Below are 27,604 nucleotides of genomic sequence, written 5' to 3' on the forward strand. Positions count from 1 at the left end.
TGGCTGTTCCCTCCTGTGTGGCCCACTGCCCCCATCCAGACTTATGCTACTGCACTGGGAGCAATTCACTGAACTCATGTTTTCACAAAACAGTCTACCTCTGCTCGACCATGGACAGGGACCACATCTCATTGTTCTTTGAATCGCCCACCATGCCTTGCACCAGATAAAGGAGGGGAAGAATGAAGTAAGCGGTATCAGATGTGGTGGACGAGTCATGATAAGAATTAAAAAATGATCATTGGACTAACTTCGCAGTATGGCGGTAATTGGTGACCTTCGCTAGAGCCCTTCAGGGGAAGGGTGGGCATAGCCTGATTATATTAGAGGGAGAAGGAGGTTGGGAGCAAGGTAGAGAGAAATAAGGGTTGTGGGGGAGGGGAGAGGTGGATGAACAGGGAGAGAGAGACTAGGAGAGGGGGCAGAGAGGAAGTCAAGTTGCTACGCTTGGGGTGGAGGTTAGGGTAGGGGAATGATAAGGGTCTGTACTGCCACCTGATAGTGTGTCCCTAGGGGTAAGCACAGTGCTCCTATGATTGGATGAAGGTAGTAGGTCTTCAGCTTGTGTTCAGTAAGTTTAAATCTTGCTCTGAGTAAAGTCTTTGCTTCATAGAAGTTCTTACTGCCTTACCTCTTGTTTGGTGTTTATTGTATATCTGCTTTTTGTTAAGAATTTTCTTTGGAAATGGATTAGTCCCTGTCTTATGATTTGTATCCCTTAAATAGCAAACACAGTATCCTGTGCAGAGTGATGTTTAATAAATGCTTGAGTGCTTGGGGTTTTTTGCTTCAGTGCATTTTGGTTTTCATGACATCTAAATTATAAAGTAATAATGCATCTTGATGAATACTAACCAATGCAGACAGGGTTATTTTGTTTGGCTCTTTAAATTCTTAATTTTTTCATATGAAACAAACTTAAAAATGTGAAAGTGAAAAAACCACCCGAGACCACTGTCACCCTCTTTGGTGCAGGTTGTGCTCACGCTGCTTCCTCTGAACAACTCTTCCCTCACCTCCACCTGAGCACCATTCTCGACGTTTTGAGATTTACCTGTTGTTCCACTGTAAGCAGATAAGGTAGGGGATCCCCAAAGAAAACGAACCAGGCATGGCTTTCTTGACATAAGAGAAGCCATTTTTAGCCTAAACCGTTTTGTGATCTAAGCCTGGCCACAGTGCCTGCCCTTGAACAGGTCTCAGTAATTAATGATCTTGAGGGAGCAAAATAATGCAGGAACAAACAAGACTGTTACCAGGCAAGAGAAGTTGCAGTAGCAAAGATAATAAATCAGTTGTAAAGACTCCCAGATCTGTTTTCAGTGGTAAAGATTAGCCTGAAACACTTTCTTGAGCTGTTTTACAGAATTCAAACAGCGCCCCTCTTGAGCCTGCAACCAACCACCAGATCAACTGTTGACCTTTTCTGACCCTCATGACTTCAGTCAGCTAGAGCTTGGACTCTGTCAACCTTTGCCTCAATTCTCTTTTGAATTCTCCTCCGCTCAAAACCCCTTCATGAATATACATATACTGCCCAGGCCCATTCATGAATATGCATGCACCCTTAGTGTAAAACTTCCCCAGTTTTGCTGTTGGGGAGACAGTGCCTTGGGAAAGATCCCCGGTGTTCTCGTTATTTCCTGCAAGTAATAAATCCTTCTTTCTCCCACTCTTTGGCTTGGTTGTGTCTTTTTGCTTGACACCCACCAAGAGAGACAAAGCCAGTTTTCAGGTAATACCACCTCTCCTACATCCTTTCCTGATACCCCTTTGCCTACCCCAGCAAATGAACTCTTCCCCTCTTTGCCTCACTGTGCCCTAGACAAACTTCTGTTGTTTCACTGCTCTCATTTGGACAGATATCTGTTTACCTGAACCAGATTGATCTTTCTTTAAGGCAGAATAAAATTAATTTTTTTTTGCTTATATTTTAGAGCTGTAAAATGGTATCCTGATTATTTTGACTTATCAGTATGTTAAAAGTATTTTTCTATTTTATTAAGTTGCTTTTGTAATTGTGATTTTAGCAGCTGTGTATTTCATCTAATGGATGACAGTCCCCTGTTACTGGCTTTGCAGGTTGTCTTCACTTTTGGGGTTTTTTTTTGGAATTTTTGAATTTATTTTTTTTATACAGCAGGTTCTTATTAGTTATCCATTTTATACATATTAGTGTATATATGTCAATCCCAATCTCCCAAATCTTCAGTTGTTTTTCATAAAATATTGTCACTGCCTGCCAAAATTGACAATGAAAAATAAATATTGCTTTAAACTTACTTTTAAAATATCTCTTTCTTTGCTGTATGGTATATGTCACAACAAAGCTATATTTTCAATTCTGGTAAAGTTATATTTACAGAAGATAAAAATAACTTCCATAGCATTGAGTCTTTTCTGCAGGTAACTTACACCATTTAGACGGTCCAGAGTTCAAGGTGTGTTGTCCAACCTGCAGTGGTACTTGTCCAACAGTTGTTACTAGTGAACCTAATGTGATAAAAATAAGAGCCCATGATTTTGGCTGAATTGTAGAATGCAGTCGGGGGAAAAGAAGTACTAAATAATTTTATTCCCTGAACATCTTAGCTATAATACACGCTAAGCAGATGGTTGAAACTTTTATTTAAGGGAGGTTACTTGAATGGGTGTGAGTGCTTCCCTAGAGCAGAGGATGGTTGCCTGTGTGGTCATCTGCTTACGGAAAGTTAGATGTTACCTGGAATTTACATTTTAATAAAAGCATAGGCATCATTTAAAGTTTTCTAGAGATTGGATGGCTGCTACTGTGAACTGAAATATGTAGTGTTAAACAAGTAAGCAGGCATACTTCTTAACCCCGTAGTCCTTCCTCGCCATCACCAAAGCACCCTGGAGATGCTGAAAGGAGATGAAGGATGTGAGTGTGCCTGAAGACTGTAGCGAATCGTACGCAGATAAGTTGTCCTTTTACTCCCAGACAGGCCGGTGGCTCCACGCTGAATGCATAGGCAGTTGGGAATGTGACATTTCCATCCTAAAAACACCCGCCTGATAATTAGATTTTATATGGCCACTTCAGACTTCAGCTCTTGAGAATTTAAATAATATAATACCAGAAGAAGTGTTTTTTAAAGTAGTTAAAAATTACCTTTGCTTTGGTGTCGGTAGTATCGGATGTAATTTATGCTTCCCCCAAGTACAGCCACGGTAGCTTTTTCTTTATACATGAGTTTAAAAAACTGATTGTGTTTTTAAAGTTATGCTTAAGGTGCTTTGAAAGGGAAGATAAAAGTAGAAATTTTTTTAGGGGGAAAACCACTGAATATAATTTCTTAAAGAATTAGGTAATCTCTGGACGTCTCTTTTAGTGTATACAATCTAACGTTTAGTGTATACAATATAACGTTGTACGTTTATATAATCCTATATCTGTTTCCTAAATCCACTTTAGCCTTATTGGGTGCAGGTTCTCTGAAATCCCTGAGGAGGAGTTAACAGATGGATTGTTGAAGGACAAAGTAGGCTGCTTAAGTTTCAAAGCCTGATGCGTTAAGGGAGAGATCCATTGTTACGGAAGCCTCACACCAAAGTTCGGTTCATTGACTGTGAACCTGCTCTGCCACAGATTCCGAGTCCGAACGGTCCCTGAGTAGATTGGAAGCAGTGACTGCGCACTGCTTTGAAGAGGAAGGAGAGCACCTGAGGAGTAGAAAGCACAGAATGTCCGAAGGAAAAGACTGTGGTGGTGGAGACGCTCTCTCCAATGGCATCAAAAAACACAGGTAGGATGGCCTTTAACAGTGAACATTGCTGCCTTTTTATTATCAAGTGCATTTGCTTTTGTAAAGAAAAGTATGCGTTCTCTTCGTTTTTGCTTTTTCTCTCTATTGAATATATATATTGCTCCATCACCTCAAGGAAAGGATTTAGCTTAAGTACTTTGTCCATTAGAAGAAGAACATCATCTGTAATTATAGGAACTAAGCACAAAACTTGGTTTTAGATACCGTGGTTTTAGGGGAACATAAATCCTTCAGCTGGCGATGTAGAAAGGCTCTTCAGAAGTGCCTTTTGAAAGTGATGCTGGGTTCTTCTTTTCAGCATACATCTTTTATGACTCTGCCTCCCAATGCTATTTTAGTTTCTAGTCATTTGATCTTCTGGTTGGTTTTATTGAGAATGGATGGTAATATTGCCTGCTTGTTGATACAATTTAGTTACATTTACACAAAGACTTTTATTAAGACCCAGGGTTTGTTGCACATAGCCATTTTGTACTGTCTAATAACATTAGTATTTTTTTATTTGCTTGATGATTTAGTCCTAGAGATTGTCCCAGATTAATGAGATGTCACAGACACTAGAGTTCTCTGGTTTCACACAAGTTTATAGACACAGTGCCATGTGTGCATGCTGGTATTCATAGGGTACAATATTTTATCAAATTATCAGTGGAGAATAAATCCTGTTGTCATTGTAAAGAGCACTTTTGGGATAAGTAGTTATTAACCATTAATTTCTACAGAATGGTTTTTTATTTAATATTTGTAGATTTGTGTAGCTCTAACCCCATTTCTATACCATGAATCTGGCTACAATTGGTCTCAACTATTGTCCTGCTGAAAAATTGTACATATGACTTCTGATGTATATGTATCACCCCTTGTTAACAAAAAATGTTTCACTTTGTACTTATTTTGAAAAGATCAGTGAGTTTTAGGTAACTAGCTCAAACCAGAGTTTTCTTCTCTTTGGTTAGAGGGTATCTTCTAAACGTGCTCGTTGATGGCTATCTTTTGATGGCGTTTACCATTGCAGATTATGTGGCGAGCTGTGAGGGCCTTTCCTCTCCTGTAGTTACTGTCAGCTCCTTTATGGTCAGGGGCTAAGTTCTGTGCAAGGCATGAGGTACCTAACAGGAAACCTGTCAGGTCTCCCAGTGTCTAAAAAGAAGATAGCCTTTAACCATTTAACACATACCTCGTTACAGTCTAGTGAGAACACATGTGACATATGTTTGGAATGTTCAGAGATGCATAGAATCATTAAGGTATCTGAAGGAACGCCGTGCTTCATAGATGCTGTTATAGCCTATGGCTGAGGAGGATTTCTCAGCTTTTAAGGCCCAGGAGCCCTTTTGTGTGTGTGCTGTAATACATCACAGGAGGAGTTATTTTGCATCTGACAGAAATTGATTATACTATATTCATACATTCTGTGTTCCCTTTTAATTAATCAAACCCAGAATGGCACAGATGTGAAAGTTAAGATGGAACCGTTCAAAATTTGGAATGAGGATAAGTCACTAAGAAAAACCACAATGCAACTAGATAGTGACATAACCAGAAAAGTTAAACTGATGTACAAGATGCAACTTATGAAACCTATAAATGTAATAAAATATTCTTTAGCTATTTAAAAGTGGGTAATTTAGGAAATTGTCAGCATTCAAATATGTGGAAAAACATAACAGTTTCCTATTTTCAAAAATAGGCATTATAGGAGTTTTTTTTAAAGCCTTTTTTTTTTTCCATAAAGCTCTTCTCTAAACAAATAAACAGGGCATATGCCACATACAATTTAAAAGTTTCATTTTGGGATAGGAAAACAGGTAGAGTATTCAATGTTATCAGGTCCCTCTTTCCTGCGCCCTAAGTTGCGCTGTAAGTAATCTGTGATTATAATGGGCAATTATTATATTGACATTAAGAGTAATTTGAATTAACAGTAATTTTGGTGATATTTTAGAAAAGCAAATGTATGTTGCATGGCCTGAAGTGATCATGAAATTTATTTGAAGCCTTCTGTTTTACCTTTAAAAGTCGTGTGAAATTTGTATTTGACCTTGTCATATGTTTCTGTTTTCTTGAATATTGAAAAAGAATTTACTCACCACTTACTTACCTTTTCCATAAAAATCTTACCTTTCTCCCTCATCCCACATCACCACCTATCCTTGGGATATACACACTTAAATTTGGGGAGATGGGAAGAATATGGATTATAAAATTTAAAAGAGAGAAATGCGTATTTTATTTTATTTATTTTTTTATTGAAGCAGAGTTGATTTACAATGTTGTGGCAGTCTCTGCTGTACAGCAAAGTGACTCAGTTATACACATACAGACATTCTTTTGTTATATTCTTTTCCGTTATGGTTTATCACAGGATATTGAATATAGTTCCCTGTGCTGTACATGAGAATCTTGTTGTTTATCCTTTCTAAAAATATAATAGTTTGCACCTACCAACTCCAAACTCCCAGTCCATCCCGCTCTCTCCCCCTCCCCCTTGGCAACCACAAGTCTGTTCTCTATGTCCGTGATTCTTTTTCTGTTTTGTAGACAGGTTCATTTGTGCCATATTTTAGATTCCACATGTAAGTGAAATCATATGGTATTTGTCTTTCTCGTTCTGACTTACTTCGCTTAGTATGATAATCTCTAGTTGCATCCATGTCACTGCAAATGGCATTATTTCGTTCTTCTTTATGGCTGAGCAGTATTCCATTGTATATATATACCACATCCTCTTTATCCATTCATCTGTTGATGGACATTTAGGTTGTTTCCATGTTTTGGCTATTGTGAACAGAGCTGCTGTGAACATAGGGGTGCGTATCTTTTTGATCGTATCTTTTTGAACGTATCTTTTTGAATTATAGTTTTGTCCAGGTATATTCCCAGGAATGCGATTGCTGGATCATATGGTAATTCTATTTTTAGTTTTCTGAGGAACTTCCATGCTGTTTTCCATAGTGGCTGCACCAACTTACTTTCCCACCAACAGTGTAGGAGGGTTCCCTTTTCTCCACACCCTCTCCAGCATTTGTTATTCTTAGACTTTTTAACGATGGCCATTCTGACTGCTCTGAGGTGGTACCTCATCTTCGTTTTGATTTGCACAAGAAATGCGAATTTTAAAACGGGAAAAGAGAAGCCTTACAAGTTATAGTTCTATGGAAAATATTAAATCATGGCTTAACTAATTTGCTGACAAGATAGAGCTAGGGTTTTCAACCATTGTTGTTTTTTAGCCATGGAACCATTCGTGCAACGGAAGTTTAGTATGGAAACTATTAAAACCTCACCCACCCTCAGAGACTGATGAGGGTCCCATAGAGAAGGTCTGTCCCCTCCTCCCCAGTCTCCCACTGCAGTTGGAATCACCATATCTATTTCATGTCCTTAGCCAACAAAAGTATTTAAACTTTACTTTCTGTAGTATGTATTATGGAGCAACAGGTTTCCCCCAGACTCTGTTTCTGTTCCTGTTGGATGTGTCCGCACAAGAGTACCTAGGAGAGTGCCTGCCACATGGGAAACACTCAGTAGAAATGACCTCTTTTAACTCTGCTTACTCTCTTTCTCCTCAAAAATGATTTGATTTGCTCTAAAGAACCTCTGCCCTCTTGTTTCCTTTTCTACCCCATTATCATAGGGTGACATCATGGGGTGCAGTTTGAAAAATCGCTGACCCAGAGAATCATAAACTATAATGTCATATTAATTTAATATAAAACCAACTATGCCAGACTAATTGAGTTTATTTTTATGATAATTAAAATACAGATATTATGGATCTTTAATCCATCCTATGTGATAATTACCAACAAAATAATTCTTCTGTTAACGAACTAGGTAAATTAAGTCATCTCTTAAATAAAAGTTTGGGCTAAAGGAACTGAGTTCTCTTCTCACTCTGAAAATCTTGTAATTGCTAACTGAAATCTTGAAAAAATGGTTTTTCTACCTTACTGGAGTTCAGAAAACTTCTGCAATGTCTTTTAATATGATGAGACCTAGGAAAAAAGTGTTTTATGTTTTTCATTCACTCTGAGTTATTGATATGCCGTGTACTCTGCTGGCCAATGACCTTTACTGTGGTGCTGTACATGTCTTTGGGCTTTTAGGTTAGTTGTAGAGAAATATCAATAGAAAGAATTAGGATTTTATTTAAGACCTAGAACCAAAAACACTACAGAGGTAGAGAATATACAAAATAAATGCTCCATTTTGATGGCACTTTTTTCTTTTTTTTTCTGGAAAATGCATTCAGTTGCTTTGTGGGACGTTAGCCCTCACCATACTGGTCAGGTTTATGTTGACAGGGCTTCTTGTCATCTCGGTGCTCTGTGTTCCATAGGATCGGTCCTCTACCCTTGGACCTAATTTATTACATTCATTCTGAGCTCTCATCTTTTAACTTTTTAGCAGTTTGACCCAAGTTGTAATTGGGGAAGGTGTTGATATTTATCTCATCTGGACGTATACTGTATCAATAAAAGATACTCGTGTAGAACAGATTAGTCGGAATCTGAAATGTTGGAGCCATGCTATGATTCTGTAAATTGTATTCCCAATATTAATAGATTAAAAGAGAAAAGCATATGATCATCCTAAGAGATAAAGAAAAAACATTCAATGAATTTAAACAGTCACTCCTGATTAATATAAATGTCTTAGCAAATCACAAATAGAAGAGAACCTCTTTAATCTGGTTAAAAGTTGCAACAAATAGGGCTTCCCTGGTGGCACAGTGGTTTAGAGTCCGCCTGCCAAAGCAGGGGACACGGGTTCGTGCCCCGGTCCGGGAAGATCCCATATGCCGCGGAGCGGCTGGGCCCGTGAGCCATGGCTGCTGAGCCTGCACGTCTGGAGCCTGTGCTCCGCAACGGGAGAGGCCACAACAGTGAGAGGCCCGCGTTGCAACAAATAAATACTTGATAATGAGATATTAAAAACAGTTCTTCTACTGTCATGAATAAGACAAGGATGCTTGCCATCATCTTTTCTGTTCATCATTGTTTGGAGGCCATATGCAGAGACATAACACACCCCTGAAATTTAGAAATAAAGCCGTAGATGTTTACAGACAAATTATTATAGTTAGAAAGTTTGGCAAGGTTGCTTTTATATAAAATCAGCTAACTATATTCCTATGCACCATCAACGGACAGAAACTGCGATTAAAACTAGGGGGGAAAAGATTTTAGAATAGCTATTAAAAAGTCACTTACCTAGGAGTAAATCTTAGCCAAAAAAGTGTAGCAATAAAACTTACTGAAAGATATAACACTTATCAAGAAGGAAGAGTGTCATAAATATGATTTGCCAAATTGATCTGTAGACTTGGTGTACTTTTAATTAAAATTGCAAGTCCTTTTCCTTGGAAGTTGAAAAATGGATTCTGAAGTATATCTTTAAGCACAAGGGCTTTGAAGAGCCAAGATACCTCTCAAGAACCTGGTTTGGGGGAGGGAAGGCATTTGCCTGACCAGATGTCAAGATTGATTGCAAATCTTAAGTGCAGAATTGTCCTGCAGGTAAGACTAACCTGAAGAATGGAAGTAAAAGGTCCCAAGACTCAGACATATAAGGAAATCTGGTGTATGTAACAGAGGCAACATAGCAGACCAGGGAGGGAAGGAACAGACTGTTAGGTCAGTGGTGCTGGGAGAATCATTTAATACAGAAAAAATTTTTTAAAGGAAATGGACCTCTATTTCATAAATATAAACTAAATTCTAGATGAACCAAACACGAATGTGAAAAGGCAAAACTTAATAAAACTTTCACAAGAAAATATAAAAATATCTTTGCAGTTTTAAAATAGGGAAGGGTTTCTTACAACAGAAATGTGATAAGGACTAAGTTTTATCTGACTGTAATTAACGTACTTGTTCTTGATGTGTTTACCTGAATAAAAGCCTTGCATTCTTTCATAAATGTGGCTAAGAATCTTAAAGGTTTAGTTTGCTGAAATGGTAGATTATGACTCCAGATGCTTGCTTAGTTTACCCTTTGTTTATCCTTCATGACTGCTTTAGAATTGAATTATTAGGTGACCAAATAACAGCTGTCTTCTGTGTGTGAAGAATATACTGACAAGTTGAAGTCAAACAAAAAAGGTTGAGAATATAAGCTAAGACAGTATCTTCCAAGAAGTAGGATTATATTGAGAAAATGTTGTTAGTTGTAAATAAAAATCACTCTGACTACATGTGACACCCATCTCCCCCCAAAAACGCATTTGGAGATCCCTTGACCAGTAAGAGGGAGTGCCAGCTCAGCAGGTGACGGGCTAGTCAGTCAGCAAAGAGTTCAAAGGATAACGTGAAACGGTAAGCAAAAACCTTATCTAGGAGTAACAAGCTGGTAGGCTGCGGGTCACTTCGGGTATGTCAGGAAGGGGGGAAAAAGGTGGTTTGAGTCTACATTCATAATAATTATCTTCACAAAACGAAGTGGACTTGCTGAACTTACTGCCAGGAAAGACTCTAGGAAAACGGGGGCGTCTTTCTATAGAATTCACCTCTTCCCGCCCAAGTTTTAAAAGCAGATGGAAGAGGAGGTGCTCTTTTGGAAGCAGGGGCCAAGGCCCGTCTCCTGATCTTGCCTCTGACCCCTAAAACACTTCTTTGTGGCCTGGGGCTCTTTAAAACACGGTTGGAAAAATACAGACTCTTTCGAGCTTAGCATTCTGTAAGCAGATGATGGTGAGATGCACTTTCACCTGACTCTGAGGGCTCATTCTGTCTATTCTAGATCAGTGGTTTTCAGGGGCAAACGAGAGCAGATTTCCAGGGCAGCTATAATCTGTAAAGATTTGCTTGAATGAACAAAATAGCTAACAGCTAATGAATTTGTTGTTTGCCTAGGGTATGAAGAAAAATAAAGAATACATTTTCAGGCATATAATCCCATTTTTCAACTTTCATGCAAATTTTCAAGCATGCATACAAATAGGATAATCTAATGAACTCTTCATACCCATCATTCAACTTCAACATTTATCGCGTGCGCAACTTTATTTCATCTGCAGACGTCCTCCATCTCCCATCCCCCCATAATATAAAAAATTATTTTTAAAATTACATCAAATCCAAGATATATTGTTTCATTTGTATATATCTTTAAAACACTGGGACTTGTATTTTTTAATTTAAAAAAAAATTTTATTGGAGTATAGTTGATTTCCAGTGTTGTGTTAGTTTTAGGTGTACAGCAGAGTGAATCAGTTATACATATACATGTATCTACTCCTTTTCAGATTGTTTTCCCATGTAGGCCATTACAGAGTATTGAATAGAGTTCCCTGTGCTGTACAGTAGGTTCTTATTAGTTACCTGTTTTACATATGGTAGTATGTATATGTTAATCCCAGTCTCCCAATTTATCTCCCCCACAACCCCCTGGAAAGCGTAAGTTTGTTTTCTGCATCTGTAACTATTTCTGTTTTGTAGGTAAGTTCATTTGTACCATTTTTTTAAGATTCCACATATAAGCGATATCATATGGTATTTGTCTTTCTCTGTCTGACTTACTTCACTCAGTATGACAATCTCTAAGTCCATCCATGTTGCTGCAAATAGCATTATTTCGTTTTGTTTTGTTTTGTTTTGTTTTGCGGTACACGGGCCTCTCACTGTTGTGGCCTCTCCCGTTGCGGAGCACAGGCTCCGGACGCACAGGCTCAGCGGCCATGGCTCAGGGGCCCAGCCGCTCCACTGCATGTGGGATCGTCCCGGACTGGGGCACAAACCCGTGTCCCCTGCATCGGCAGATGGACTCTCAACCACTGCGCCACCAGGAAAGCCCCATTCTTTTTTTTTTTTTTTTAATTTTTTAATTTTATTTTATTTTATTTTTTTATACAGCAGGTTCTTATTAGTTATCTGTTTTATACATACTAGTGTATACATGTCAATCCCAATCTCCCATTTCATCCCACCACCACCACCACCCCCCAGCCACTTCCACACCTCGGTGTCCATACGTTAGTTCCCTACATCTGTGTCTGTATTTCTGCCCTGCAAACCAGTTCATCTGTACCATTTTTCTAGGTTCCACATCTATGCATTAATATACGATATTTGTTTTTCTCTTTCTGACTTACTTCACTCTGTATGACAGTCTCTAGATCCCTCCACGTCTCAACAAATGACTCAATTTCGTTCCTTTTTATGGCTGAGTAATACTCCACTGTATATATGTACCACTCTTCTTTATCCATTCATCTGTCGATGGGCATTTAGGTTGCTTCCACGTCCTGGCTATTGTAAATGGTGCTGCAGAGAACATCAGAGTGCATGTGTCTTTTCAAATTATGGTTTTCTTTGGATGTATGCCCCTGAGTGAGATTGCTGGATCATATGGTAGGTCTATTTTTTAGTTTTTTAAGGAATCTCCATACTGTCTCCATAGGGGCTGCATCAATTTACATTCCCACCAGCAGTGTAGGAGGGTTCCCTTTTCTTCACACCCTCTCCAGCATGTATTGTTTGTAGATTTTTTGATGATGGCCATTCTGACTGGTGTGAGGTGGTAGATACCTCATTGTAGTTTTGATTTGCATTCCTCTAATGATTAGTGACATTGAGCATCTTTTCATGTGCTCTTTAGCCACCTGTATGTCTTTGGAGAAATGTCTATTTAGCTCTTCCACCCATTTTTTGATTTGGTTGTTTGTTTTTTTCATACTGAGCTGCATGAGCTGTTTGTGTATTTTGGAGATTAATCTCTTGTTGGTTGCTTCATTTGCAAATATTTTCTCCCACTCTGAGGGTGGTCTTTTCCTCTTGTTTATGGTTTCCTTTGCTTTGCAAAAGCTTTTAAGTTTCATTAGGTCCTGTTTGTTTATTTTTGTTTTTATTTTCATTATTCTAGGAGGTGGATCAAAAAAGATCTTGCAGTGATTTATGTCAAAGAGTGTTCTGCCTATATTTTCCTCTAAGAGTTTTATAGTACCTGGCCTTACATTTAGGTCTTTAATCCATTTTAAAACACTGGGACTTTTATTTTCTAAAACCATAGTCCCATTATCACACCTCAAAAATAGTGTGTTAATTGTCATCAAATATTTAGTCAGTATTCACAATTCCCTGATTGTCTCATAAATGTCACTTAGTTAATTGGGTCTAAAATGTCACTTAAGGGAATTCCCTGGTGGTCCAGTGGCTAGGACTCCAAACTTTCACTGCCGAGGACATGGGTTCAATCCCTGGTCAGGAAACTAAGATCCTGCAAGCCACATGGCACGACCAAAAGAAAGAAAAAAAAGTCATTTAATAATAAAAATCCAGAAGGTCTGCATACTACATTTGGTTTATATGTCTCTTAAGTCTTAAGAGATTAAAAAATGTTTAGATCTCCTCTCCTCATCCTCATTTTTTCCTTACCATTTATTTGTGGAAGAAACCTGGTCATTTGTCCTGTAGAATAATCCACAGTCTGGATGTTGCTGGTTTGCATTCCCATGGTGTCATTTAACATAATCTTTAACTCCTGAATTTCCTGTAAACTGATGGTTATATAGAGAGGCTCAATCAGGTTTAGGTTTGAATTGTTTGGCACAAAGTACTTTGTACGTACACTTACCGAAGGTGTGCCTCCCGTTACATCCATTGGGGGCATATGTTACCAGATTTTCCTTCTTTTTGTAATGTTGAGATTGATTCCTGGGTTCAGGCAGTGTCAGTCTGATACAGCCATGATAATGCTGTCCAACAGCCTTGAGCCTAATGATTTTAGCAGCCATTGTTGATCAGTGTCTACATCGTCATTTTAATATGGGCTGCAAAATGGTCATATTACATTTCTGTCATTCCTTCTACTTTTATTAGCTAGAATTCTTCTGTAAAGAAAAAAGTTCCCATTACCTCTTTTCAGAATATGTTGGTTCCCTAACATCCTTTGAAGATGGTATAGGAACACACGAATTGGATTGTCTAAATCTATTATAATTATTTTTTCCCATCTTTGGTCAGAGGAAGCCCCTCTATGTTGGCTTCTGTGTCCTTTTGACAGGACCCCACGTGGGTTTTTTTGTTGTTTCAGGTATAATCCAGTGGCCTTTGATAGCTGCCTTGCTTTCTGATACAGAGAGATGTTTCAGGTTTATCTGGTATATTTCCTGCCCCAGACCTAGAATCAGCTATTTCTCTAAGAAGCCACTTATCATTTTAGTGAGCAATTATATTTAGATTTTTTTTTTATTTTAATGTGAAATAATATTTAGATATAACAATCTGGGTAGTAAGGATGTTCACTGATAGCAAGTTGGCCATGGTTTCAGTCCTTTTCATTGGATAGAGGTATAAAAATCACTGGTCCCTTTTTTTAAGGGAAAATGTTTCATACCCATATATTTCCAGTTGAAATTCTGGATTATGGGGTTTTTCCCTTAATTCCTTTGATTTTTATTTCATGGTTCCTAATGACATTAGTATAGTTACAAATTTGCCTTATTCTACTATTTTTGTTTCACAGACACATACACTCATACACAAATACTGGTACTAACAGCATGATTGTTGAAAAGAGTTTTCAGTTTCTTTTTAGTTCCTTTTATCCTTTTAATATATTCCATCTGGGATGTACAGTCTATGGTGTGTTTGAAGGTCACTTGCAGTGGTTCCCTTCTGTGTGGTTAAACTAACTTGTTAAACAGGTAGGTTCATTTGTTTCACTTGCTTTCAAGTTTTAGGGATTCCCTTTTGACTTAATGTACAATATTTACATGATTTCAAAGTCAAAAATACAAAACAAGGTATATTTAGAAAAATCCAGTTTCTTGTTCCCTCGACATTGTTTCCATCCTTCCCCAAAGGTAACTATTTTTATAATCTTCCCAGTTTTTGTTTTTAATATAAGCAATACAAAGATCTGTTCATATTCCCTTGTTTTTTATAAAAGACCCTTACAACCTTGCTTTTTTATCTGCTTAATGTATGCTAATTCCAGTTCTTTTGGTCTCATGTGTTTTGACATGAGTCAACTGGGTGTTTCTTCAGCATCCCTTGAAAAAATACATGTGTGTGTGTTTAGAGATGATTCTCTTTTAGAAAGATATTTAATTGGTGATTCATTCATGTGGTTCAAAATTCAGAAATGTAATAGGGTATATTTTGCAAATTTTAACTCCCACTTTTTAAACTAGCCACTCCTCTTCCTTTCCCCAAATGCAACCATTATTACATACAATATTGTTCACACTAATGATGGAAAATGCATGCATACAACTCTTGCCTTTGCTTTTTAAAAACGTATGTACCAAATTATTTATTCAACAAATATATTTTGAGCCCCTATTAATGCCACATTCTATTCAAGGTGCTGAGGTTACAATCGTGAACAAGCCAAGCCTGTATTCTTATGGAGTGTCCATTTCTGAAATGAGGAGGGTTGAGCATCTTTTTGTATGTTTAAGATCAATTTGTATTTCTTTTTCTGTGAATTGCTAATACTTCTTGCCCATTTTTCTCTAGGAATGTTGAACTTACCAATTTTCAGCTGTTCTATAATATATCATTACTAGCTTTTTGTATGTGATATGAATTGAAAATATTTTTTCCAGATTTGTCAAAAGGGAAGATAATTCTTAGAAAAACCTGTAATTCCTACCACATAGCAGGTAATTATCACATAATTCTTACCACCATATGCTCTTTGAAAAAAAATATAAGTGAACTAGAAAAGTGTCGTTATTAAGAGCTACTTGGGTTTGAATCCCATATCTACCACGTTCCTGACCTTAAGCAAGTTATAATCACTTTGAAACCCAACTTCTTCTTCTGTAAAATGGGTGTAATAATAGAACCCACCTTGTTGGCTTGTGGTGATAATTAAATGAAATAATCTATACAAAGGAGTCACAGTGATTTTAACTCATTAAATCTCAGGTGCTGTTATAAGTAGAAAATTGGTAAACCTTAAGCAAAAGTAAGTAAATGGAATTGTTTTCTTTCTTTTAACTCATAAGAAAAGGTCTTTGGATGGGTTTTAGAAGTTTACTTTGGCCTTTGAAACTGAAATTTGGGTAACAGGTAGCTGAAATGAAAGAGTTCATTTTGGAATACGATTATTTTCTTTTGAATAAAAAATAAGGAATACTGTCTCCTATGGTTGATTTCCATTATATCTTATAAGGACATTTCATAGTATTGGTTACATTGAAACATAGTTTTTCTCTTCATGAAGGTTACAAAGGTGTGGCTGGCCTCCGAGAAGCTGGCTGTAAGCTTATGTTGTCAGAAGTGTAAACAAGAGGTGACTAGAGCCTTGAAGCTCTGTTATTCATTCCTTAGTCCCTTGATACTACTTTGCCCATGCAAAGGTCTCATTACTTCTCCTTTCAATCCCTAGGCTTTTTGAATCTCTTAGGTAAATATCCAATTTCTATTTCAAGTTTGCTTTATATGGACTTATAATCCTCAGTATGTCAAAATGAAGAAGTTGTTCAATATTTAATAAAACGTATATTCTTGCTTGGCGTCTTGCTGTGTTTGAAGATGTACCCTCCTTCCCTTCTACACACATGAACACAAGGTTTTGAGAGCCTGGGAAATATCTACCAGTATAGCTTAGTCTTTTAATGGTCTGTCTTACTGTGTTTACTCTGCCCATTTCTTAATTACAATAATTCATAGATTGGGCATCTTGATTTCTGGTGACCTGTGGGATCTGGTCTGTACAAATACATTGAAGTGTCTCCCATTGGAGCCGCGCCAACCTGAATTTTGGCTGAAGGAGAAACTGCCTCAGGGGACAGAGTTCTTCAGTATTGTTTGCTGCGCTTGTTAACACAGGAGGATTTTCCTCTTTCAAAAAACACCATATATAATAATAAGGATTTACAAGGTAGAAATTAGGGAAGTGATTGTTTTTAAAACATAAAGATACTTTGTTTGTTTGCCTTGTACCTTTAAAATCTTCAGAAAATTTGGTTTATACACCACTGTTTCCAAAACACATTCATTGTTTGTAGACTGTGATAGATCCTAATCGTGGGATATAGCCTGCTGTTGAGTCGTGTTGATGTAGCACCACACTGAGTCAGGATTTGAAATCTGAGCGTGAGCTGCCATTCTGCCATAGAGGGTATTCTCAGAGCCAATTCCTTGTTTTTCTGGAAGTGACTCATGTTAATGATACATCCTGGTTCTCAAGCAGGAAGCATTGCCTCTGCATCTGACAAATGTGGAAAACGTAGGTGACTGTCACTACGTCTGTTATGATGTATGGGGGAAGGTGATGTGACTTGTGCAAGAGCGGGGTACAGCCAGCTTCTAGGAAGAGGTAAGAGATGGAGTCTAGTGTCCTACCAGTGCCAGAGTAAACTAGCGTGCTTCCCGGGCTGTAAGAGAGCACAGTTGAGGCAGTGAACAGTTCTCAGCAAAACAGACTTCTGTGGGTGAACCAAGTAGAGAGTTTATAACCATAGATTCTTCACGGTATTGTTTTGCTTTCGTGCTTTGGTGTTTGGGGTCTTTGAATGCCTTAAAGATATTGTGAAAAATTCTAGTAGGTGAAGGTGTACCATGATCATAAGGCAGTGGGGAGCCATCAGCATAATGCACTTTGCTTCTGCATCTGGTTCTGGCTCTATGACTTAGCATAACTGTTGGCTTTGGTCAGCATTTAGCCTGTCCGCGCTTCATCTTTGATGCAAGCAACACCCCACGAAAGCACAGTCCAGTAGCAAGATGCTAGAACCTGGGTCTGACTGGTCGCTAAAGCTGCTATCTTCTGACTGTACCATGTTAACTTCAGATGCAGAGCTCTTTACAATATTATGCATAATATTAATGGCTACAGTTTACACTTGGATTATAAATTGATGTCTATAAGATACTTTAACAAACTCCATAGCTTTTGATTCTCAAAATATCTCTGAGTTACAGGTAGGGCAGATATTATATCCTCAGTTTTACAAATGAAGAAATTGAAGCACAGAAAGTTTAATCGACTCGCCCAAGATCACTTAGCAAGTAAGTGATAGAACCTGCATGCAAGCCACGTATTCTGACTTCAGAGCCTCCATTCTTTTCTTAAAATCTAGAATCTTCATAGATATTTAGAATAACAGAGATTTCTATTCCTAGACAAATTCCTAGATTTATATTCTGACTGTAAAACAATTTGTCCTAGCTTTTAATTAATGCAGTTCCATTTGTTTCTTTTATGTAATAATTTACAGAGAATTAACATCATAGTCCCAAAGCATTTATTAAGCACCCGTCCGCTGGGCTCAGAGCTAGGCACTATTATTAATTAAAGTGAACATGGAACTTGTTTTCTGGGTCCTTGTACATTTCCACTCGTATTAACAGGAACACACAAAAGAACACATGAAAACGTTGAAAGTTGTGCCAATTTCAAACAGATACGGGATAAAAATTTCCCTTCCTATAATCTCCATGGTCTACCAACTTCCTACCAAAGCAGAATACTCTAAAGGATGCAGGAATGATTACAGGTGTCATGTTTTCATGGAAATTATTTGTTTCTCCTCAGTGACTGTGCATTCTTTTATTACTCGTGAAGACCAAGAGTTTGGGCTGTTTTCCTTCAGGATTATGATTGACATTATATTATTGGAAAGAACAAGAAAATCTCAGAAGGTGAGGTACGCTACAATGTGATTGTCGTGTTTTAGGACACTGTGTAGTCTCTGCTAGCAGAAGAAACCTTCTTAGGAAAGAGGAAGAATGCTCTTCTTTGCAGTACAGATATTTCACTATGATCAGAGCAGTCAGAAAGGAAAAAAGAAGGGAAACTGACATATATGTCAAATAACACCCATGGAGGTATTATGTGTCACAGAGCAGGAAGGAGCCAGAAATTCAGCTCTCCCTAGAAGTTCTAATCCTCTGATGATAAGCAGTCGGAAAGATCTCAGATCATTTTAAAAGGAAGTTAAATCAGGCTATTGAACTGCCTAAAGCAGATCACAAACAGTTATATGCATTCTAGAAAAACGGGTGTGGTTTAAAGGGAAATACCTATAAAATTTCAGAGCCACAGAAAGAGGCAGAGTGGTGTTTGCAGAGGGACACGTCTATCGTTCAGTACATCTCTGCTTTTCTTTGTGTCTTAGTCCCCAGGCTCTTGTTTCGGGGACCTGAAGTCCTTGACTGCAGTGTTCCAGGTGACATGTAGCCTGTTAGACATAGCCTCGCTCCAGAGTTGCGCTCAGGGATCAGCCGTTGCCGTCAAGCACTCATATCTACTCCAGGGTCTCGCCACACCTTGCACTGCCTACTGCCAGACTCCCGATCCAGCTGGAGCACATCCAGGTTCCAAGACAGGACATTTCCTAGTGTAGAGTCCAAGAAATTTCTGTTGTAGTCAGGAAAGGCTTCTTTCCCCTTTTGTGCCAACAAAACTACTAGCAGTAAAACAGCTTCAGGCTCTTTCTGGAATGTGGGAGGTGTTAGTGGAAGATTTGTGCTCACCACCTCTATTCCTCTCTGCCCCTTAGCTGTCCACACTGCAAGAGGCTTAGGTCAGCCTTCAGGTGAGACAGGGAGGAAGAAACTGGCTCTGACCTGTACTGCACACAGCCTGCATTTCGTCAGTGTTCTCGGTCATTAAGACCACTTCCTTTAGGTCAAGATGACCGTCCCATGATCTGCTCTCTTCTCTTCGGTTAGTTTACATCTCTTCCAGCCCCCCATTGCATGAAGTCTTAGTTATTCTTTTTTTTTTCTTTTTGTGATACGCGGGCCTCTCACTGTTGTGGCCTCTCCCGTCGCGGAGCACAGGCTCTGGACGCGCAGGCTCAGTGTCCATGGTTCACCGGCCCAGCCGCTCCACAGCACGTGAGATCTTCCCGGACCGGGGCACGAACCCGTGTCCCCTGCATCGGCAGGCGGACTCTCAACTACTGCGCCACCTGGGAAGCCCTTAGTTATTCTTTGAGATAAGGGTGAGAAAAGAATACACACCCTGCCGCTAGGTTAAGTAAGGTCTGCCTTTCTGTGTCCTGCCTTCTTCCCAACTGTGCTGAATACCATGAAGTGGGCTTGAAGTGAGGAGATCCTGCTGCCCAAAGGGACAGCTTCTCTTTAAGCTGAAGGACTTGGTTCCTGGGTATGTTTTCATCAGTCCATGTTGGCTTGGATGATGATTCTGTAGGCTTTCCTCTTAATCCAGTAATGGTAATAAACTAACAAGAATAGGAAGTAAGTTTACTGTTTTACTGAAGTTGGACAGTGAATTCTAAATTTTAGAAAGCCAATTTGAAAAGCAATTTGAAATTCTGAATATGCATTTTTAACTTATTAAAATCAAAACAAGTAATACCTCTTATAAAACAAGGACACATAATCACCTTAATCTCTTTGCTGTGTAGAGCCAGATTTATTAAGCAATAATATGAAGTGGGCTTTTTATAATTTGGCTTTTTATAATTTGAGATCAAAAGGAAAAATTATCTTTAAAATATACAGCAAAATCAGATAGTAATATCAGATAATTACATAAGTTATCACAGTAAGCTTAAAATAGGAAACTAAGTTATTGGATTTTTAAAAGATGCATAGTACCTAAAAAGGCATCTGACTAGTCTTAGAGATCTCATCTTAGACTTGTACTGACCTGCTCCCAAGACCCGGGCTCGTTTCAGTTGAAGAGATGTAGGAGCAGGTTAAATACCCGGCTGTCCAGCTAACCCCATCACCCGCATGTCTGACTTAGCCCTAAGTTAGGTACTGGTTCTGTCAGGCTTCAGATGGCATCCTGGGTATGCAGGGAGAACTGGCAATTCCTCCGAATTCAAGCCTGGAAGTTGGTGGAAGGTACGTTACAATATCAGTCATGCAAGAAAAGAGATGTAAGTGATATGTTCTCTTTTTAAGACCCGTCCAAGCTTGCTTCTGTTGAAATGGGGATAGATAGATTTTAGGAATTTAGTTGTATAGGTATATTTTAGTTATTTTGTGTTGATATTGATATATTACACTTATGGACTATTTCGTATAAATAAGATGCCTTTGAAGATCTTAAATCTCCACATATATTACAACTACGATTTTAATTACTGTTCCATGACTGAGGAATAATAGTATTTTTAAGATGGTGGACGTATATCAACTTTGGAGGTCAGACATTGTTTTCCTTGGTTGAATGAGAGCATCATTTTCATAATGATAAGATCAGACTGCATCAACTTAAGCTGAAATTCTTTGAGTTGCAAGGCCAGAGAAACTTGTTTTATACCCAGATTTAAATGTTAAAGTATTAAAGCAGAATCCAGAAATGAAGTAACATTTTGAAACTGAAGTATCTCAACTGTAAACATTCTTGAAAATTTTGTGATCCAGCCTCCTGTTATTCACAAAATCAATCATAATAGTTGAAATTCAATCCATATTTGTTGAATGATTTTTATTATCTTTTTAAATTGTTCTAAAGTTTCCCAAAGACATGCTGAGGAAAAGGCCCTTTTGCTGACTGTCTTTGCCAGTGCTTCTCTAAAGTGGAGTCTTCTGACCATTGTTTTGGCGGGGGGTCCCCCAGGACCCTTTCGGGGGGAACCACAAGGTTAAAACAATTTTCATGATATTACTAAGACATTAGCCTTTTTTATTATCATTCACTAATAAGTGTACAGTAGAATTTGATAGAGACTACGTGATGTGTAGTATCACAGATTCAGTGCAGAAGCAGGTATGAGCAGCCCAGCTGTCTTCTGTAAAACCAGACATTAAAAAGACTGCAAAAGTGTATAATGATGCCAGTCTTCTGGGAGTTTTTAGGAATAAAGCTGCTTTAAGCATTCTTATACACATCTTTTTTTTTTTTTTGCGGCATGCGGGCCTCTCACTGTTGCAGCCTCTCCTGTTGCGGAGCACAGGCTCCAGACATGCAGGCTCAGCGGCCATGGCTCACGGGCCCAGCCGCTCCACGGCATGTGGGATCTTCCCGGACTGGGGCATGAACCCGTGTCCCCTGCATTGGCAGGCGGACTCTCAACCACTGCGCCACCAGGGAAGCCCCACATCTTTTTTCTGGACAGGTTTTCACTTTGTTATGTAGGAGTAGCATTTTGGGGTCCTGGAGAGGGTATGTATTTAGCTTTATAGGAAGTTACTCTGATGTTTCCTGAAGTCGGTGTACCATTTCTTAGCAGTATGTGAGAATTTGTTACTCCACATCCTCACCAGCATTTGATGCTTTAAGGGTATAACATGGTATTGTGTTGTGGTTTTATTTTACATTTCCTAAATGATTTTGAGCACTTACTCATGGATTTATTAGCCATTGTTATATCTCTCTTTGTGAAGTGTCTGAGAGTCATGCCCATTTTAAATTGGGTTGTATGTCTTTGTATTATTGATTTATAGGAACGCTTTATATATTCTGGATATAATCTTTTATCAAATATATGTAGCATGTATGTTTTCTCTGAGTTTATAGCTTGCCTTTCTGTTTCTTTAATAATGAACAGGCATCCTAATACCTTCTTAGAATAGAAGTTTTTAATTTTGGTGAAATCCACTTTTTTCTTTTTTATGTTAGGGCTTTTTTGTGTCCTCTCTAAGAAATCTTTGCCTCCCGCAAACTTTAGCCACTATCCTTGGTTCTCTCTAGTATCACTGATGATGTGCGTTCTTCAAGTTAACTTCATCAGTATCTTTTAATGAGAATGATATAACAATTTTAGTTTGAGAGTAAACAAATATGCTTTTTGATTGCTATTATGGAAAAATTCTAGGATAAATGCATTGTGGGACAGTTTACTCAACCTAGAGCCCTAGTTAATAGAAAATTAACTGGCATAAAGTTTGTCTCAGCAACATTTACTGAGTACCTGCTGTGTTCCAACTGCAGGTTCAACAGAGCTTAGAATCTAACGTAATAAGAATTTAAGTAAATGGTCAACAGCAGCCTTGCATGTTCTTAAGTAATGAGTGGAGGGTGAATAAGAGTGTTGCATTCTCTATGGTTCTTTGTCCTAACCAGGAGGAAGAAAGGATAGAGAGAAGTGGTATATTTCCAAAAAAGGAACTTGATACTTTTCACACGACTTGCAAGTAAGAATATGTTTATCCATCAGCGTTGAGGTTACTAGGCTTCTCTGCACATTATATTCTTTTAAACCTTTTTAAAAGAATAGATTTGCAAACTATATTCCAGATGAACTATGTAAGATTATACATAATTTGTGAAAATGAGGCTTTTTATTATTACTATGATAATTTACTCATGTAACATCATTTTAAAATCTAATCTTCAATTTTGTGCATATAATTTTATAGTTTATTTCCAATGGCTTCCTAGTCTGGAAGACTGTTTCATTTGGGGTGTTTAGTAAACATCAGTAGTACAGTCAAAATTAAAGATGGTTAGATTCAAATGCAAGCTGTGTTCATTAGGGTTATATTTAAATTGGGACTTGTGGAAGGAAGGATTTGGGGGAGAAGGGAAGAAGAATTCTGATAGTTGAAAAGGAGAGGTGATAAGCACCTAATAATTGCAAATAGATATACACACATAAGTACAAAACACATAAAATACTACACACAACAAGTTTTCATTATTACAATTATAGCTGTATTAAAGTCTGCTTCTCTATGAAATTATTTTCTTAGATTTTTAGTTCAGTCTTTTGATCTTGAATCAGAGATTAGAATTAGGCTGTTTTATGCTTTTCTAAATATCCAAATGAATATTCTGCTAAAAATGATGATCCGTTAAGAATATTTAATAACATGAGCAAATGTTTAGTTGTTAAATGCAACTGAAAATGTATGTTTAGGAATTTGGTTTTGAAAATGTTTTCTTAAGAAGTGACTTAGAGGCAGAAAATTTGATTATCTGTGTTCTTCATGCCTCACTTGCTGCTTGTCCATATCTCATTTTTTTGCTGTTTTTCTGTGGCCCATTTTAATTTATGAGACATTAGGTAAAACATTCAGCACCTGTTACATGCAAAGTACTCCACACTGTGGGACATGCAGAGGAGAATAAGACATAATTCCTGACCTCAGGGGAAATCACAGTCTAGTGAGTGGCAGATGTGTACAGAAATAACAGAGGGGATGAATGAAGATAGGGAGAAGTAAGAATTGTGAAATTTAAGTGGAGCATGGAACACCAGCCAACCTCAGTGCTTTAAATTAGCACATTGGAGTTGCTTGTAAAATCCCATTGCCGATAGACAGCATCTTTGGGTTTGAGAGCCTTCTGCAAGTAGATGCCAAAGAGAAACCTGAATGGAGGAGCCATGCCTGTAGGGTCTCCCAGGCTGTGTTTGGTGAAGGGAAGTATCCTCAAGTCTGAAGACAGGAGGCAGTTTTAATACCATTTAATGATGTCAGTGGAATGTTTAAAGCACAATACAATTATATTTGGGATTTATTAGTATATTCCCTTTTATCATTTTGAGTAAATTAAAAATGTTATTTGGACATAATTTTTCTAGCACTTTCACCCAGGTTGTGTGACATTAAAGCAAGGAATACCAAGAGCTACTAAACGACAAGAAAGAAAGGGACTTTGCCAAGAGTTGCTTCATTGTGCCCTAACCACAGTCTTTTTAAAGAACTATGTTTAAGATTCCCCTGGCCCCAGAACCAGAGGTTCTGGGGCAAGCCTCTGGAGTTTGAACAATGTCCTGAGGCTATACAGGTATCTGATCACAGTGGCTAAACCTCCATCATCCTGTTCAGAGCCTTGCTGGGGGAGTAGCACACACGTCAGAACATTTTTACTTTCCTCTAGGGTAATAGAAGTACTTCTTACCTATTTCTCTGTGTAAATCTTTATATTGTTATGAATATTGTCCAATAAACAGCAATTTTCTATGTCATCTTTTGAAACTGTAATTAGTAAAATTAAATTATCCCTCCAGGACATAGTAGCAGTTTTAAATCTTTAACAACTCAAACAGAAAAATGAGGTGGTTTTTGAAATAGTTAATGATAACATCAATATCTACTTTATGTTGAGAGTTTCTATCTTCCAGGCAGTGGGCTGAATGTTGTACATCACTGACAAAGTCCCATAGTAAAAATAATATTTTTAAAAAATATTTGACTACATAGTATGTATGTATACAGGAGTGTGTATCATTGGAACAAAATTTTCATTTGTAGTACTTACGCTTGCTAGACATTCTATTTCATTTTTCTTAAATGCCGGTTATATGAACCATTAAATTGAGTTTACAGACCACCAATGAATAGAACCCAAAGTTTAAAAAGCACTGTTTCATTGGAACCTCACCGTGATTGTGTGAAACGGTATCGTCATTCTCTACACAGAAACACTGAGGCTTGGAGTAGTTACTCGTTCAAGTTTACGCAAAGTAGCAGTGCTGTGAAACCCAGGTGCTGAGGATCTGGAGTTAAAGAATTCCAGTTCTACTGCTGATTAAATTTGTGACTGTGGACAAGTTATTTAATGAGTGCTTAATTTTTAGAATTATTTTGAGGATTAAATGTGGTGATGCATGTTACGTGGTTAACACAGGGTCTAAAATGGAGTAAACCCTCACTAAATGTTAGCTGTTAGTATTCAAATACTTCATCCTAGTAGAACTAGCGCAGGGATAGTGTGATATCACAGCATTTGTGAAAATGTTGCTTTTAAAAAACCTGAAGTTTTCCTATTCTCCCCAAAGGATATGATCAAGGGTCCTTGGAAAGGATGTAGAAGCTGGACTAAAACTAAATAAAAATGTAGACTATTAAGATTCCTGCAATCATGGGAAAAAGAAATGTTGGAGAGAGAGCTCTTCTGTCTTACAAGAAAGCAGACTGGGTGACTTCACAGGCCCCATTGTGAAAGGCATAGAAGTGAGAGGGCACAGAGACCAGGCAGGGACAAATGCCACTGAGCTATTTCGCTGTAGAAATAGGGTCTTGAGACATACGTGTGTATTTCGGTCATTTAAAGAATTAGAACATCAGGTGAAAAAAAAAGTCTGGGGTGGGGAGAGCCTTAACCAAGACGCAAAACCTGAAAGCTATTTAAAAAATAAATGAAAGACATATTTCACTGTAAAAGTTTTTTTTAAACCTGCAAAGGATTCTGTTGGCAATCTAAATGAAAGATTAATAAGACAAAAGATTAGTAGTCCCTATCAACAAATTCTTACAAATAGACACACAAAAAGCCAGTGGTTACAAATGATAGGAAGAGACAGTCTATAGATGTGTAAATCCAAATGGTCATTAAAACATGAAAAGATGTTCTGACTCACAAGTAGTCAAGGAAAAGCAAAATAGCAATGCAGGAAAAAAAAAAGCAATGCGATACCACTTTCTAGTCAGACTGGCAAAACTTGGGTAAGAACACCTACTGACACCAATTGCTGCTGGTGGGGAGGTGGAAGAAGTGCTGTCATGTATTATTGGTGAAATATGAAATTGTTAAAAACCTTTTCAGAAAGCAATCTGGCAACGTCCCTGGAAATGTAAAATAGAGATACTTTTTGACCCAGCAATCTGACCCCTGGTTCTCCACCCCATAGAAATGAAAGCATCAGGTTTAATTAGGAATGTAATGTATTACAGTGGTTTTGCTGCATTGTTTGTTTTGGCAAAAGAGTGAAAACAGTAAATGGCTTTCATGGAGGACGGCAAAATACGTTTTGATATATAGTATTCTTGTCATGGAATATTATTCATTAAAAGAATGAGTTTACCATTTGACAAATTTCCACGAAGTACTGAATGGGAGAAGCAAACTGTAAAGAAGTGTATATAACTGGTATTCTATTTTGGAATTTTAAAGTCAGAAAGCCGCTTTGTGTGTGCACACATGCACGCTCTAAGACTGTTTGAGAGCATATAAAAAAGTATAGAAAAATACATACCAGGTTTTTACCATGGGTTACAGTGTGGTACAGTGGTGGCAGAGGAAGTGGGGTGACAAGCAAAAAAGAACAAAACGGGAGAAAGACTGCATTAAAAACAGGGTGCATGATACAAAGTTACATGTATGTGTATGTGTTCCTGTGTATAAAGACATTAGAAGGATAGCTACACTTACATCTGTCAACTTGAAGGGGTATCCTCTTAACTTATTATTTACTGAAAAAACAATGTGACCTGTAGGGTAATACGTCAGTAAAAATCTGTGTACTTGTATATGCTTATGCAAGGAGAAAAGTATGAAAGGGAGCACTTCGGGCTGCTATGTTGGTATTGGAGGTGGGAGTAGATGACTAGCTTGTTCTTTATCTGTGGATCCTTTCACCTGGAATATAATAATGTATTGTAATTTGAAAAATTAACCACATACTTGTTTCCTCATTTAATTATGTTTACTTCCATGTGGTAAATACTTGAGAAGATTATTTCTGTTGTGTCTTGACTTGGTTTTGACTTGGAACTTAAATTTCTAAACATGTAAGAATGAGATTATAAAACTTTATGAATTTAGGCAGTGGTCCCCAACCTTTCTGGCACCAGGTACCCATTTCGTGGGAGACAATTTTTCCATGACCGGGCGAGGGGGAATGGTTTCAGGATGATTCAAGCGCATTACATTTACTGTGCGCTTTATTTCTATTATTATCACATTCTAATATATAATGAAATAATTATACAACTCACCATAATGCAGAATCAGTGGGAGCCCTGAGCTGGTTTTCATTTGCCACTCACTGATATTTTTTTTTTTTTTTGCGGTACGCGGGCCTCCCACTGTTGCGGCCTCTACCGTTGCGGAGCACAGGCTCCGGACGCGCAGGCTCAGTGGCCATGGCTCACGGGCCCAGCCGCTCCGCGGCATGTGGGATCTTCCCGGACCGGGGCACGAACCCGTGTCCCCTGCGTCGGCAGGCGGACTCTCAACCACTGCGCCACCAGGGAAGCCCACTGATA

At 38.1% G+C, this 27,604-nt stretch overlaps 1 protein-coding gene across 1 annotated transcript in view; it reads left to right on the forward strand.

Annotated features, from left to right (window-relative positions):
• The window catches only part of OSBPL1A (oxysterol binding protein like 1A), a 196,690-nt gene that overhangs the window by 127,716 nt on the left and 41,370 nt on the right, over positions 1-27,604 (forward strand). The window contains exon 16 of the mRNA XM_065889460.1: positions 3,611-3,767. Within this exon, the coding sequence (XP_065745532.1) occupies positions 3,611-3,767 (157 nt within the window). The remainder of the gene's footprint in view (positions 1-3,610; positions 3,768-27,604) is intronic.

The sequence above is a fragment of the Phocoena phocoena genome, chromosome 13 (assembly GCF_963924675.1).
Source record: "Phocoena phocoena chromosome 13, mPhoPho1.1, whole genome shotgun sequence".
Taxonomy (NCBI): domain Eukaryota; kingdom Metazoa; phylum Chordata; class Mammalia; order Artiodactyla; family Phocoenidae; genus Phocoena; species Phocoena phocoena.